Source organism: Bos javanicus, chromosome 15 (assembly GCF_032452875.1).
Source record: "Bos javanicus breed banteng chromosome 15, ARS-OSU_banteng_1.0, whole genome shotgun sequence".
Classification (NCBI taxonomy): domain Eukaryota; kingdom Metazoa; phylum Chordata; class Mammalia; order Artiodactyla; family Bovidae; genus Bos; species Bos javanicus.
In genome coordinates, this window is record NC_083882.1 from 40040025 (window position 1) to 40057439 (window position 17415).

The 17415-nt window shown below is 42.7% G+C and overlaps 1 protein-coding gene across 10 annotated transcripts in view; it reads right to left on the reverse strand.

The window, feature by feature from the left end:
- The window catches only part of TEAD1 (TEA domain transcription factor 1), a 273879-nt gene that overhangs the window by 200230 nt on the left and 56234 nt on the right, over window positions 1–17415 (reverse strand). The window contains exon 1 of one of the 10 annotated variants that reach the window (XM_061440767.1): window positions 14429–15738. The exons of 7 other annotated variants lie outside the window; for them this stretch is intronic. Coding sequence is in view for 1 of the 3 variants with exons in the window: in XM_061440763.1 (XP_061296747.1) it covers window positions 2624–2638 (15 nt within the window). In the remaining 2 variants the exon portion in view is untranslated. Of the gene's footprint in view, window positions 1–2623; window positions 2838–14428; window positions 15739–17415 lie in introns of those variants that run through there. 2 more of the 10 variants (XM_061440765.1, XM_061440763.1) reach the window with 2 other exon arrangements.

The following is a 17415-nucleotide window of genomic DNA, read 5'->3' on the forward strand; positions in this document are numbered from 1 at the left end:
TGGTACGCTTCATCAAAATTTCTCTTAGGATACTATCTCCAGCTGATCAGTAAGCTCTTTGACATTCCTATGTTTCGTACCTCTCAATACCAGATGAATTGCTGAAACTTAAAAAAAAAGTTTGTTTTTTTGTTTTTTGCTAAATGCTTCCCTTTGTGGGCACTCCTACCATTCTAGAGAGGACACTGTGCATCTGGAGAGTCTATATGGCCAAACAGTTAAAAAAAAATGTACGTATAAAGAATACACACGGTTTTAGAATCCTAGAGGTTTTTATTTTGAGCTCTCCACTTGTTAGCTATGTCTCAGGGTGACGTGTGTATGTGCATGCATGCAAAATGGGAATTAATGTTACCTACCTGCTGAAAGATTAAATGATCCATACAAGTACAGACGTCTCAATCCTCGGGAGTCATTACATACGTTACTCATCTGTACGCTTACAGATCAGTGGGTATTTGTGCACACACGGCTGAGAACTGTGCCTGACACATTGCAGGTCCTCAGCTAATTGTTGAACGAACGTACACAACTATAATTAATACTTAGTGCTTCTATATCTGTCATTCCTGCTACACTGCACATTTTCAGAAAACAAGGGTTCTGTCCCATTCATTTCTGTACCTCATTCCCTACCCCAGCGAGATGAAATTAGTTTAACATAAAATATTAATACAATCTTCATGACTATTAAGAAATTCATCCTTGTCTAAGGCATTACAAAGACAGCCTCAGGCATAGTCTAGATGAGACCCACAGAATGCAATAAAAAAACACAGTAGTTTCAAAACCTTCCTCCAGTCTCCAGAACCCCTGACTAGCTGGCCTCTGCTGGACTCCCAACTCAAAGTAGGGCCTATGACCTAAGAAGCCACAATCTGAGGTCTGAACTGTGACACGCACCCTTCCTGCCCAGACTGTGGCATCACGACCCGGAGCCCCCAGCCCCCAACCCTGCTGGCCCCCAGCCCTGATGCAGCAGCTGCTCCGCATGGGACACCGGGACACTGGATCATCAGATCGGGAGCCCGGCTTTTCAGCTCACAGCCAGTTCACCCCCCGGGGGCCTGGGGGATGCAGTCGCTGGCCAAAGTGTCAGGTTACCACAAAAATAACAGCAGGCCTACACCAGGAAGGCTTGCAGGCCAAGTGCAGAAGGGAAGAGGCGAGAAAGAGAAAACCAGGCGAAGAAAAGCAGACATTTGCATCTGAGTCGAAGAGGAACTGGGTTTCATAAAACGTACTTTAGATTCTTAAGTACACTCTTTTAACATCACCACTGCAGCCTCTGCAATAACTCATTTATTTAGCATCCAAGCCAGAGTAGCTTATATTTATATTATACTTAACTACTTTAAACGTGCTTTTAAAAACATTATTTTAAGGTAAGAAGGGGGTGGGTTTTTTTATTTGCTTATTTAATACTATTTAGAAAAGTCAGAGTTGGGTCAATAAAGATTTCAACAAGTATTCCCATTCAACAATTCCCAATATTACTCAGCTCTAATTTTCTCAAAACTACAGCCAAACGTGACAGAGCTAATTAGGCCTAGAGAAGGAGGGACAGACCTTCAAAAAATAAAAGGCCAATGAAAAACATGTATGCACTTTTTTTTTCCTTAAAATAAAATTACAGATAACTCTCACGCTACCCTTGTGTAGGAACACTGCTAGCTTGATGTGGTCTGACCCAGCCTGGGTACTTCAAAGTTGACTTCAATCACCGCAGGGAGTTAGCAGGTTATTGAATCTCCATCCATTGTGCTTTCATCTTGGTTTACTCCACACACTATGCCTGTTTAATTGGCTCCTCGCAACTGTTTTATAAGAGGGTGGATAGAGACCCAGCTACAAGGAAAGGAGGCCCTTCTTCCATTGGGCAGGTAAACCAGAGACCAGGCAGTGGACCAGGTGGGTGAAGTTTCCCATCGTAATCTCGTACACGTGAGAGTCGCTGTGAATGCCCTGGCAGCTAACTCTAATAGGCACCTTACCAGCCTGAAGGTGTTGAAAGAGAAGGAAGATTTTAAAAAATTTTAAAAAATCCAAATGGGGGAGAAAAAAAGGATTCTCTGTTCTCTTTTTCAAAGTTAATTATGATGGAGAAAAGTTCCCCAACATCATATTATTTTGCAGTTACCAATGTTTGCTTCGTGTTAAAACATCAGGGTTACAAGTATTAAATGGTTCAGCAGTGTTCTAAACAGGACTCTATTGCAAATACTTAAAAGGGGGACGTGGGGATCTTTAAAATGATAATCCTAGTGGTAGCCAACAGCAGCTGATAGACATGCAGGTAAGAAGATTCTGGTATCTTTTATTTTTTAGCTTTGAAGAAATAATAGCTCTTTCCCAATCCAACCAGTAAAAAAAAACTTCAGAAAAGGAGCCTACTATCAGCAGAGTTTGAGCTCTATAAATGCAGAGGAGCATCAAATCAACAGTGAAATGAGAGGCAGCTTCATTCTGCTTTAAAAACAGTCAGAGTCGAGTTCCCAGAAGAGAGGACCCCATCAGGCTCACGCGGTCAGAATTCACACAACTCATGCAGGACACACCACACCGTGCAATTATCCACCAGCACTGCCACTGCTAAAAGATCTTTAATAATCCTGATTTTTACCATAAAAGCTCTCATTATTATCCCAGCTCTCTTTTGCTTGTTCAGCGGGCCTGGTCACTTACAGGAGGATGAGAAAAACCCAGGGACTCGGCTCATCTTTCCCCAGCCGTATCTTCCAGGGAGTGTTAGTGTCCCCGCAGCCCAATGCCACGCCACCACGCTGGCCGGCACACTGGATTTAAAATTAGACGAGCCCTGGAGAGCCACGGGTAACCTTCTGACAAGGTTAGCCGGCAGAGGAGAGCACTGCTCAGTGAGGGACATTAATATGAGGCCAAGGAGGGCCTTTCAACAAGTACATTAGGGCCTCTCGGAGCCCTTGCCGTCTGGAAGCTGGGGCCCCAGCATCGGCAGGCTGACCTAGGCTTTTACTTTTTATTCCACCGAGTCAGCAGCTTCCTTTACAGACGATAAACACAGCCTTCAAAAGTATTTCTCCCTGATTAAATTCAAAATATTTGGTCGCTGATCATACAAATAACATTTTAAAACTCTAAACTGGATTTTAGAAATACAGTATTTATAGGATGCCTCTAATTATAAAGTTAATGCCCACAGGTGACTACAAGAATGGAAACAGAAGCACACGTTAACTCTACCCACTGCCCTCCACCAAATAATAGTCAGGGCTAACAATGCATTTTAATGTATTTTCATGTACTGTAACATTATTATTACTATTACCTATTGTGTGAGGTTCTTTTATTGTCCACCTAAGGTTTCACATTCAGCATTTTTCTGAGTCCTGAAATATCCTCTGTATTCATGAATTTAAGAGGCATAATAATTTCATGTCGTGGATATACTATTATTTGACTATTTTCACACGGCTCGACATTTAGATTTTGCCCAACTTTTCACTGTATGGCAGATATCCTTGTAGTGACTTCCGACAGATTCCTAGAATCCAGGGGCAGGAGAAACTTGAAGCCACTGGTACAGATTGGGAGCCTCGTAAAGACAGGGACAGTGCCTATCACGCTGTAGTGTTCTCTGATTAAAGCAATGTGTCTCAGCACTTTCCAGACAGACACCCCTAAATTCTAATGTGAAACATTCCAGGCACCTACCAAGAGATCACCAGGCCAATACCACCAAGGGCCCTCAGCACTGAGACAAAGGAAGACAGCCAAGGCACAGAGCCAACACTTCCTAACATCTGTCAAAGGTGATTCAGACGCCGCCCCTGCCAGCACCTGTTTAAGACACTGAAACACTTCCACACAGGCTGGAAAGAGACGGGGACCCAAGCCTGACGAGTGCCTGGCCCCTTAGCTCCCACCCCTCTCCCAGGGCCCCTCACCGCCTCACTACCCAGCAAGTACAGGGTAAGTGCCTGGCACACCTGGGGGCCTCCAGTGGGTTCCACTGTGTTGATGTCCACACTGTCTGTTAAATATTTTAAACATCACCCTTCTTCACATACCACTTGTAACTTAGGATATGCTTTTTAAATTTTGTTAATCCTCCCCTCCAACCAGTTCCTCAAATACCACTGTTTAAAATCTTCATTACCATCACATCAGTGCTGTTTCTTAAACTCATTCTCTAATATTCTATCTTTAAAACTGAAATGGACAATTAATAGAAAGAACTTACCAAGATGTTGGGCGGGCGGGGGTGGGGGTGGCGAGGTGGGCAGTTCCCACTAAATTATTCTCTACAAAGCACAGTGAGTTGGTTCAGACAAAGACAAACATCACAATCCTGAGGGTCATGGACCTAGTAGAAACACCAATGACACTGGTTCCCCCAAGGGTAAAAGTTATCTGCTTAAATCACAGGAGACTTGGAGGAGCTCTCAGATCCTCAATTATAGTCTCAGCAAGCTAAAGCAAAAATACAGAAATGCTGAAGTCTAGAGATAAAAGGAGTCAGGACAGCCTAACTTATGCCCAGACCACCCTGGTACTGGATTACTCTATAATACCAATAAAAGCAGCATGTGGGGCAGGGCATTATCACTATGCACTTGGAAGCATGACCTCTACCTTAGCCCTCTCTTTACAGAGCTAACTGTTTTCTGTGGGAGAGAACAGATAACTAGTTCTGTTATCTGTGGAACAGAGTTTCATTTCCTTCAAATGTTTTTGTCCATCCTCTACTGGGGCTGCCAGGGCAGGAACACCAGCCAGGAAAGGGAAGAAGGACAAACAAGGGGTCTGTAAAATCAGGCTTTCAAAACCAAGAAGGTGTCAGCCTGGATACATTACAGCACTGTCCAGTATAGCCACTGGAAAGGTGACTCAAGCTGCAATCAGCTCAAAGACAATGTCCATCCTCACCTCCATGGTGGAAGAATATACTCCAAACTCCAAGTCACTACGGGGGCTAAGGTTTCTTTCCAAAATCAGTAAAATTCTAATTGATGGGTATAAAAATATTTTTGATTCTTAAAATCAAACATAATAGCTAAAATGTAAGGAAACACCTTGCAGTAGTAGATGGAAGTAATATTCAGAGCTAACATTTATTCCTCACTACTGTGTGTGAGGAACAGGGTTTAAGACTCTACTTTTATTATTTCTTCTAATACTCATTACAACACTATTAGGTAGAGATATATTACCTCTAATATTAGATGTATACTACCACATACATCATTCAGATAATGAAGCAAATAAGGTTTAGAAACAGGCTTTTATCCACAGATAAAACAGAAAATCCAGACCCAGACCTATCTCACCTTGAGTTCAAGGTCTGTCTTTGTGATAGAGTGAACCTCTCATCACTGGAGGTAATCAAGGAGCAGCTGAGCAATCTCTTAACAGGGATACTGTGGAGGGGACTAGAGTAGGAAGAATGTCAGAGAAGGTCCATTCCAACCCCTGATCTATGACAGATGAAAACAAATTGCCTGCTGTATGCTGGCTAGCAGGCACTGGGCATGAGGAGTAGGAAAGAGCCAATAAATGAAGTTGGCACACTTTTAGAGTCAAGGTAATGGATAGACGCTCTATTTTCACAATAAAAAGCAGCTACAAAGCAAGGTCACTGGAGAGTGTCCAGACTCTTGGCCACTGGGACCCCAGTAGAGCTGGCCTAGCAAGCAATGATGCCTCTTTCTCCCTCTTCAGAAATGCAGTGGCACAGATGAGACCCTCGCTACTGCAGGACAGGGAAACAGTTCGGACCCTTATACCTGAATTTTTTTTCCAACACAAAGCTAGTATTTATGGTAAATTAATGACTCAAATTTGTACTGGAAAATATCAAGAACATAACCAGAAAAGGAAATGAGTGAACAAGTCACACAGGAGAATAAGCATATGACAAAACATGCCTCTTCACCAGGAGGGAGAAAGGATGGCAAATTCAAGCAAATTTAAAGTGTTATTTTAAACTTCCTAATCAGCAAACCTTAAAAGAGCAATCACATCTGTAGTGAATATGACCCAGGAACTATCCTAGAGGTACTGGGGATGTGAAGATCCAAATGGCTATAGTTACTAAGAGTCTCAAAAGGCTGAAATTCTTTGACCTAATAATCCTAACACTAGAAATTTATTAAGAGAAAACCCCATGGGAGAAAAAAAAAAATTAGAAGCACAAAGACCTACATTATAGAATTCTCTATACTACTATGAATGGCAGAATGATTAAGAAAACCACAGCACAAATGCAAAGGAAAACTGTGTGTTCATTTACAAGAAAAATCAAAAAGAATAGACAAACAAAGGAAAGTTTCTCAAAGCAAAATACAAAAATACAAATTTTTTAAAAGCAAAATACAAAACTGTGTGTATATGTATTATCTACAAAGTTGTGTGTACATATGTATATGTGTGTATACATATATAATTACAACTCTATGCTATGTCTACAGAAGTGAAAAAGAAAACTGTTACTGTTAGGAGGGTTTTTATTTTACACTTTATAGGTTTCCAGTGGTCATGTATGGATGTGAGAGTTGAACTGTGAAGAAAGCTGAGTGCTGAAGAATTGATGCTTTTGAACTGTGGTGTTGGAGAAGACTCTTGAGAGTTCCTTGGACTGCAAGGAGATCCAACCTGTCCATCCTAAAGGAGATCAGTCCTGGGATTTCTTTGGAAGGAATGATGCTAAAGCTGAAACTCCAGTACTTTGGCTACCTCATCCAAAGAGTTGACTCATTGGAAAAGACTCTGATGCTGGGAGGGATTGGGGGCAGGAGGAGAAGGGGATGACAGAGGATGAGATGGCTGGATGGCATCACTGACCCGATGGACGTGAGTCTGAGTGAACTCCGGGAGTTGGTGATGGACAGGGAAGCCTGGCGTGCAGCGATTCAGGGGGTCACAAAGAGTCGGAAACGACTGAGTGACTGAACTGAACAGATAGGTTTTCATTTTACACTTTTTATGTTTCATTGTTTTGTAATTTTTAATAAATTATCCTGACTTTCTTTAAGAAAATTTAAGTAGACTCAGATACAAGAGATATTCAAGTACCTAAATACAAGAAAGCTTGGAGGTTGGGCATCTGTGAACACTTGAACCCTGTTTTACCACTAGGATCCACCCAACCGATCTCAAACTCCATATCTAGCCTTCACAACCTCCAAATGCAGAAACAGTGCACAGATTACAGCCGACTTTAGGTAGACCTAAGGACTTAAAGCTCCTCTAAACATTTCAGCAGCAATAATGGCTAAAACTTACAGACAGCATGCATTCTGTACCTGACCGGATTCTAAGCAATTTATATGTCAATGCATTTAACCCTCATAACAACACTGTAAGAAAAGTACTCTCATTATTCCCATTTAGAAACAAGGAAACCAAGAGACAGAAAGAGAAAGTAGATTTCCCACATGGTTCATTTAACCCTCATAACAAGACTATAAGAAAAGTACTATTATTATTCCCATTTAGAAACAAGGAAACTAAGAGACAAAAGCCAGGATCTGAACAGTCTGACTGCAGAGTCTAGACTGATAACTACTCAACTAGATTGCGTGAAGTATAGACAAGTCTCCCAGCTGCTGCTCTGCTGGGCCCCTTTTCTGAAACGTATTTCCTCCCCTTAGCCACCTATACAGTTGCCACATATACTTTGGAGGCCAACTCAAGTGCTACCTCTTCAGCAAAGCCTTGCCTGGCTCTCAAGTCATCTGCGACGTTGCCTCTCATGTCTCATGGAACTTCAAACACACAACTACAGTTTCACTGATACTGCTTAGTAATTGCCCGAGTCCACCTTCCTCATAGACTAAAAGTTTGGGATGGGAAGCAAACAGAGGTAGTCTTTGTCTTATGGGTCACTAGCCCAATGTCTGGCAGGTAACATGTAATCAAAGAGGGAGGGGAAAAAGTGAAGAAGGATGAATGGGTAGCCAGAAAACTGCATGAGTGACTACTCATTAAAGGCAGTAGAGAATGAATTCATTGGTGGGTGACTATTTCACACATGCTTGGGGTTAAAATAAAATAGGGCCTTGAAGAATATGCATCCCCAAACAGGAAAGAAATCCACAACAAGGATAAAACTTGAGGACATTATGCTAAGTGAAATTAGGTCACAAAAGGACAAATCTACATCCACACATTCTAGTTTGTATGGGGGCTCACTGAACCAGCTCCTTCACATACCAATGGACAACAGTACTCAAAGATATTCTAACTTGAAACTGAAAAAAAGGTGGGGGAGGGGGAAGCAGGAGGAGTGGGATGGGGCAGGGAATCCAACTGCAGATGGCCAGACAGGTTCCTACTCCTCCATTAGAAAAGGGGGGACGTGTGTGTGTGTGTGTGTGTGTGTGTGTGTGTGTATGTGAACAGCTTATTTCCAGAATCTATACCCCTCCCCTCCAGAGGTACAGCTCCGTGCCCATCTTCTAATACCCAGACTGAGACCCAGGTGCCAGGCGCGGCACAGGGGCTTAAACACATCGCCTCTTCAAATTCTCTTGAAGTCAAGGGAATATTTTCTTCTTTGCAGGAACAAAAGTTTAAACAGCAGTTAGATCAATTCGTCAGGCACCTATCTTTCGGGCTAAAATTAGAAAACATTCTTTAAAGGCTGATAAATCTTTATCAATACTGAGGGGTCAGTCCAAAAGGCAGGGGAGGTAATTGCTGTTCTTTGCCTAGACCATTTTCCCTTCATCAAGGCAGCTGGTACCTGTACTGAATTTCCTCTGTAAGTGTTTCTGCCATATAAATTACTTCACCACCCCTAAAACTGTTCTGCTGCACATACCTCCAAGTCTGGTGCATGCCTCCCAGAGGAGAACAAACTTTTGGATTTGCTACCGAGCAAGTGTGTTTTCTTTACACTCCCCCGCCACCCTCCTAATTACTGGGCAGACTATGAAGAACAAGGCTAATCCACTTTGGAACTCCACTATGCAAAGCATATAGGACCCAAATGAAGAGTGTAAGTGAATTCCAGCATGAAGCTGACTTTAGGGCACATGTACACATTTGAGCTACTCACAGCTCCAACCAGGTCACGCTGAAATGAAAGTAAAGACTGTCAAGGTAAGAGATACACCTGCCTGTGTGTTTCTGGAAACCCTCAATCAGTAAGCAAAGTCCTTACATGAATGTTAGGTTTTGTTCTTACTCATTCACAAAAAATCATAAGTAAAGGACATTTGAGGATCTGAAACAGAGAGGACTGACACTCAAAGGGCATTTTTAAACTGAGATCATGATTACTTTGTCTCTCTCCCTTTTTTTTATTTTTTTTGCTTAATCTTGCCTCTTTAGTCAAACTCTTTAGTCAATTTAGTCGATTAAAACACATTAATTATGGGGACAGAGATGTGTCAACACTAACTCTGAGGACTTAATTTCTGCTGGGAAAGATAAGATAGGACAATAACATAACCTTTAGCAAAAGAATTTTCCTCATCTACAAACAAGGGAGCCGAAAGAGGACTTTAAAGTAGCTGTCAAAAGTAGATTCTATTAACTTCTGGCCCAAACATGGGTGGACTGTCCAACACTTGAATCTTGTTAAAGTCTCCTAAATATTACTGACCACATCATTCATTCATATACACGTGTGTGTGTATATGTGTGTATATATATATACACACATGCATACACATACACACATATATGCACATTCTGACAGACTGCTGCTTCTGAAAGAAGCAGACGGTGACAAAATAAAAAAAACATAGTGTTTACAATTCTGTCCAACCGTTTCTAAAGGCTTTTAATATCTTTTAAGAAAATTATGGGTAAGTTTTAAAAAGAAAATACATTCTCCTGTATAACAACTCATTTAAAAGAGAAGTAAAAGCTTCATTTGGCTGTCTATCTCCAAGAAATACTTCTTGCTTCCCTTTCCACCCCTGCTTTACCTATGAATTGACATGAATTGACAGGAATCAAAAACCCAGGTTCCAGCTGGAGTCCATCACATTCCATATGTCCATCAAAATTGATAAAAATTCCCTATTTACTTAATATGTTCAAGCCCCATTCAATAAGCTTGAGGATTATACCTTCATCTGAAACTCAAAATACAGTGATTATTCAGACACTGAGATTTTTTGGGTTTAAAGAATAATCACTGATCAGTTGTTATCTTCTAAAGAAGAGAGATGACCGGATCGATTCCACTTTACCACTAGTTGAATTCAACAAAGTATGTAAAATCCTAAATACAAATAATACTCCCAATTCCATGTGCCTTCTTTAAATTGAATTATTTCTATTTTAATATATATTGCTATTATGCAATCCTGTGTTTCCTGAAAAGTTTGTTCCAGAGAGGGCAGTGGCATGTGCACATCCACTCACACACAACACACACGAAGTCTAGAAAATAAAAAAAATCTCTTTGGTCTTAACAGGCAGTAAATACGTTCACACATTCCAGTTTTGAACAGAAATAGTACATGAGAGGAAGAAAAAGGATACATTCGGAATTTCAGGATATTACATATAGATTCAAAGAAATCTGAGAGGCAATTTGCCAGAGTAAACAAATATCATAATCATATTAACATTTTAAAGGAGACTGTGTTCACAGTTCACACATACTGATACAGCGCTTAAGGGGCTGCCTTATTCCCTTCTGTAGATGTGCAGATAAAGCATGGCCTACAGAGAAACATTTCCTACTTCCCTCCTCACTCCTGCTTTATGTGGGGCTGGGACACAGAAGTGTTAGGTACCTGGACTGCTCATAATTTATTTCGGTGTCATAAAACACATACAAGCATTTGTTCAATTAGCCTTAAACAGGCATGTGGCCAACTCTGGGCCGGCTTTGCGCTGGAGAGATAAAGATGAGTAATAAACACGCACTCCGCCCTCAAAGATCTCACAGCCCAGTGAGAGACAGACACATCAGCTGAAACCTGAGAATCCAAAACAGTACACAGCACAGAGTAGGTGCTTGAAAAACACAGAGCAGGTTTAGGAGTCAGGGAGGGCAGGCAAAGATCTCCTTGAGGATCTGGAGCTGGGTCGGGAGCCTGACTCGATGTGGAGGGCTGGACTGGAATGCACACTCCACCACTTCGCTGCTGTACCAGGGCAACGTGTGTAATGTGGTCACGCCCCAGTGTCCTCATGTGCTCCCTCCCAGGGCAGTGATGAGCTAACATACAGGGAAATGCCTGGATTGGCAAACATGTTAACCCCATCTCTGCCCAAAGGCAGCCCCTGGTCTGTGGCAGAGACCAGGAATGGCAGAGAACCACTGCAGGAGGAGATTTTTTTTTTTCCTACTTCTTTCTCTCCCTTTTCTAACCCTTCTTGCTAAACCTCCTTTCCCCAAAGTTGACTCAGAAGACTCAGAGTGAATGAACCAAAAAAGGAAGTGGGAGGAAGGGAGACGGAAAGAGAACCCTGGCTAACTAGGAAGAAAAGATGGCCATCCTTTGGAGGGGAAGCCATCAGTAGTTCTAAACTAGAAAAGGGAAAACACAAAAACCAATGAAAAACTCCTGAACCAGATACCTAAAACATTTCAACTTCTGCTGGTTAAACTGCTTTTCTGGATGGCCTCGGACTCTCGCCAATTAGCTCGAGTTATTTTCTTCCCATCTCCCTGTTTGAACTTCCTTTACTAAATTAAAATAATTGCAGCACATTAACATTTAATCAACACAAAAGACTAAACCAAGCTCAAACATAATTTTAGATCTTTCATTTTCTTTTTTTAAATAAACGGCTGCTTGTGTATTTTTGTATATCTAGTGATGACTGCTCACTTATTTACATCTATATACATATGCACACATATACATGCATTATTCAAGTAGGTGTGCATCTACATACAAATATAAACCAGCCTCCTCATAGTTGAGGGGAGTGTGACAGATGCCAGCATGTACGGGAGGCAGCAGGAAAGGTAAATTGACTGTCTACCCCAGAATCCTACAACCTCACCTTGCACCAAAAACTAAGGTCCCATGCACTGAAGAAGCCATGAAATTCCCAAGAAGACCAGGGCTGGAGGTAAACAAACTCCAGGGACTAGACCCAGCCCCTAAAGACCCTCTCCCGATCCAGAGGGATGGCATGGGGAGGGAGGAGGGAGGGGGGTTCAGGATGGGGAACACATGTACACCCATGGCTGAGTCATGTCAATGTATGGCAAAACCACTACAGTATTGTAAAGTAATTAGCTTCCAATTAAAAAGAAAAAAAAAAAAACCCTTTCCCTCTTCCTGGAGGAAATCTTGCCTTTCAATAAACAGGGCCCTTGTCCCAACTAAGAGAGCCGAAACTGTTGGGGGCCGGGGGCGGTGTGGGGGCTGAGGAGCAGGGGCCCCAGCACTGCCTTCATGCCTGCAAAAGCCCACTGCCACATGGAGGGATCTGGAACCTTCACACTTCTGTCCCTCCATCCTCATGAGGTTAAGAAATGCTGCCAAGTTCACTGCCATCTACCTCAGCAGGCCTTTACTTAGCAGCAGCTATGCCCCAAGTCCAACGCTCAGACCTCACTTCTCACGGCACCATCTCATGTATGTTTCACAAAAGCAAGGAGGCAGTATTACTCTCCTTTCAGAGGTGAGGAGTCTGAGGATCAGAAAGGCTGATCAGGGCCCAAAGGCAGAGACCACAGTGGGTAAATGGAGGAGCCCCAGGCCACTTTCACACCATCGTGACTGGCCCAGGGCGCCGAATCTGAGCTCCTGGGCTCTGGTGTCCCTCCAACTCTAATCTAAAGGGAATCAACAGGAAACAGGTCTTACCTTGGTGAACCTTAAGCTTAATGACTATAAAAGGAAAAGAGAAGCCAACTTTTGTTCACCACCTTCCAATACAGTCAAATAAGAACCCTCTCTGTGACCATGATTCAGCTCAGTTCTCAGAAGCTGCGTGGTGTTTCCCATCATCAGCTCTCTCAGCAAACAACATGGTCCCTGTCCCCTACCATTGCTGTTCTCTCAGCTCAGGTTTTCACGGCCTCAGACATTCACCTACTGTGCCCAGAGGAATCCCTTCACCGCCTGCCTTCCTGGAAGACAGGAAGATCCTTCTCAACAATTAACTTCAGCCCAAACGAGCAATGCTTGAGCAACCTCAGAGGTCTCTACGCTTATCTTTACTATATCTGATACTCAGGTTTTATTCTCTTCAACCCCACTGTAGGCTCCTTACCCAGAAACCCAGGCTTGACTTCTCTAATATTTGTCACCACTATGACACTACCACCAAGCCTTCATCCCTGGAGAGAAAGCAAAACAAATATCCATATGTCAACATTTTTTGGGTAACTGCTAGGTCACATAAAATAAAAACTGAAGTAGGAATTAGGTTTTTTAAGAAAAATAATATGATATGGTCTTGGCCCCAAACAACTCACAACCCAGTGAGGAAGACGGAGACATAAATGACTGCTAGGATCTGCTGAATCATTTGACACTAGAATTTGCCAGTGACTGGGAGTTGGAAGGGACAGTCACTCTGAAGGATGAGAGAGTCTGCTCCTGATACCATCTCAAAGGAAATGATGACCAGCTGACTTTAACAAGGTAGAAATTTAATAAGGATAAATGTCAAGTCATGCACTTAGGTCCAAAAAAAACCCACTCACAAGTATAGGGTAGAGAAGATCACATGAGAAAGTCTTAAGGGATTGGGTTGCCCAAAAGCTCAATGACTCAGTGTGATGAGGCTCCTGTAAAAGCAAATGCAATATCAGGCTGCCCTGAGCAGAATGCTGCATTCACAGTAAGAAAAGTGAGATCTCAAATCTGGGTCCCAGCAATCATACAGGGATGAACAGTCAGAAGTGTGCACATTTCAGAGAGTTGACAGGAGGGTGACACCATGTCCTAACAGGAATGAGGATCGTGAAGCTGGAGTAAAAACAAGGTACATGGCTACAAGAGTCATCTTCTAACTAGTCTTGGACTTTACCATTCCGCTCCCAGAAATAGACAACAGAGATATAGCTGACCTAACTTATAGAGGTTGGAGAAGGAAATGGCAAGCCACTGCAGTGTTCTTGCCTGGAGAATCCCAGGGACGGGGGAGCCTGGTGGGCTGCCGTCCGTGGGGTTGCACAGAGTCAGACACGACTGAAGCGACTTAGCAGCAGCAGCAGCAACTTATAGAGGCACTGACATTAACCCAAAAGCAGGGATTTAAAATATGAGAGGGAACAGGCAAAATATCTGATGAAACTGAATACATTACCTATCTCATCATAAAATGTTACCAACTGCAATATCATAAATAGTTACTGATAGGAAAGTAAGAAAATTCTGTCTATAAGGAAAAGAAAATTACACACTACTATACACACAGATTCATTCTGTAAAAACAGCAACATACACATACAGCAAACACCGCACTGAAAATGGAATGGAAGACAATGTGGTATGAAGCTCACAACACTGATTACCTATGAGCGGCGAGTTATTGACAGTTTCCAATTCTCTTTTTTACTTCTCTATATTTTGCTTCTCCATATATTCTCAGTGTTTCATAGTGGACATACACTGTAAATCTGGAAAGAAAAACTCTCATAAATGTTTCAAAAGAAAATGGGCTATCTAAAAGCTCTAACATATAAGAAGAGGAATTAGGTTTGTAACGTAAGCAGGAAAGCGGGGATTGGGATAAATGGGTGAAGTTTCTAGGAGACCTTATTTGACTCGCTATAAGACAATGGTCTGTGAGAGAAATAAACAGTTCCACTGCTACGGTGAGTTCTCCATCAAAAAGGCTATGCCTCTAGAATGCTTTGAGACTATCTGGGGATGTACTGCAGGGAAAGCCTCCACGGTGTACAGGGTCAGCTTCTCCTAAATCTATACACTCCAAATCCTTTAACACTGCTCAAGTCAACTATGCTGCAGAATCCATAATACCTCTATTTCACTCTCTACGTAAGTTCACATTCTCATTCAAGCTTTTAGGATCCAGTTCTCTGTTCTCTCACCATTTCAGAGCCAACGGAGTACAGCTCAAAGAACATCCAACTGGGAATCAAAGGTTCAGATCCCAGCAGTAGCACTGGCAAGAACACAGCCGTGGACGAGTCACAATCTTCAGGAGTCTCAGTCTCCACAACGGTAAAATGGCAGTAAAATGTATACAACCTCACAAGGTAAAGCTGACATTTCAAGATAAAACCTGTGACACTGCTTTTATAACCAATAAAGTGCTATACAAGCAAAAGACAATACATTCCTGTCATGAGAGCTTATGCAGGAGCTGGATGGGCAGTTACAGGGATCCTATTCCACTGGAAGCAGAAAGCTTTAATTCCGAGATCATATGATTCTACCTTGGTGTTTAAGCATCACCTCCACGAAGAGGTCCTCCACTCCTTTTAACGTTCTTCTGACTTCTGACACCACAGAGTATAACAATGATTGCTTTTTCTCAAACTTCTAAGGCTGAGTCTCGATTTTTCACCATGAAGACATTTTCTTGAGACAAGGACCAAGGTTTCCATCTTTATCCTCAACCCCTAGTGCTGCTGGTAATTCACAAACGACTATTGGTGATTCGACTGAACCTTAATAGAACCCCTAGGGCTTCTCAGGTGGCTCAGCGGCAAAGAATCCACCTGCCAATACAGGAGGACACGGGTTTGATGCCTGGGTCTAGAAGATCCCCTGGAGGAGGAAATGGCAACCTGCTCCAGTATTCTTCCCTGGAAAATCCCATGGACAGAAGAGCCTGGCGGGCTACAGTCCATGGGGTCACAAAGAATTAGACACGACTGGACGTGCACTCCAGCTCCAACACCCCAGAACCCCTACTTAAAGTACAGCCTAAGGACCAGCACTACTGACATCAATATGGAAACATGTTGCAGTGCTGATTGCCTAGCCAAGTCCCAGCTCCACGAAATCAGAACCTGCATTTTCACAAGATCCCCAGATGATTCCTATGCTAACAAAGTGAGACTGCTGCCGCCAATGTAGAGACTACCTTCAAGAAGCAAGGGCCAGGAGTATGCTCATCCAACAAGCTCTCTCTCCAAAGCCCAGCAAAAGGACTGACTCAGCCTCTCACTCGTTTATTCAGCCGTTCACTCACTCAACAACCATATATTATGTTCCTATACAACTCCAAGCATGTTCCTAGGCACCAAGTCTGTTCGCGCAGGTGTAATTGAATGGTAAGGATCCTCTAATACCACAGAGAATGGCCCCATCCCGCTCCCTGACCACAAAATCCAGCTAAAAACAATTTAAGTGCCTCTGAATTCCAGCTCCTCCAACCCTGGCCCAGCGCTTCACATGCTTTGCAGGTGTCAGGGCTGATAACTGTTCACAAACCTCGGAGAACCCACCCACACAACAGCCACAGCTCAATGGTTTGGGCACAGCCCCTTTATATTTCTGCAGGTGTTACATTCCAAAAATACTTCTTCTTACAAAGCATGGCAGGAATTCTACACTGAGGAAAGAAAAGAGGTTCAAGAAGGGCCTGATTTTTCCCGAGGGACAGAAGAGACTAAACCTCTCACAGAGAGGTTTACATTTTTAAAATGTATTTATTTTATCAACCACATGCTCACAAGTCAAATATCCCTCAAAGACATTTTGCAGACAGAGATATTCTGGGAACATACTGGAGGCAGCTTATTTATCTGCCGCTATTATAAGACTAGCCCGAAGGGATGAGTATCAGATGCTATCTCCCGCTGAAATGACAGTCTGCCCGCCTGCCACCTCGATGCCAGGTCACAGCTACTTCATGCCCCCAAATAGCCCCTACTTGGCTCTTAAAAGATTGTCTCTGCCCCCACCAGTCTTGCAAGAGGCTTCCAATTAGCCCAGGTCACTCCCAATGGGGAGGGCTATCAGTTTGCTCTAAGAATTCTGCAACATCTTTGGGGTCTGTAAACTGACAACAGAAAATGTAATTAACATACAAACATGATACTAATATGGAATACTGCCACAGTGCTGGAAACCCTCAGGGGCTGGTAGGATCCCAGGCAAACTCAGTTCTTGGATTTTATTGTGCAAAAGGGAATTATAAGAAAGCATACTCCGGTCAGCTGCAACTGTCTCAAAGCTCTCTCCTTTGCTATCTTTAACCAAATTATCCTTCCGGTTACAAGATTTAGCAATTAGGAAAGCTTTCCACTTCTCCTGTAGGTCCTCTCTACCTTAGACTAGTAACTGTTTCCTTCCCCACAGTGAGCACATTGGGGTGGCGGCTGGCCTTCTATTCAGTGCAGTATCTCTGGAGCCCAGAAGATAGATATTAGGTCTTCAGTAAAAAAAACTTACAGAATGATGACAATTCATTCATCAAGCATTTAATGAGTGCTGAGTTTTAGGATTAGAATACTAAATACCCAAAGATGAAAAAGAAATAAAGAAATGGTTATTAGGTCTGATTGACCTTTGGAGACTAAACAAA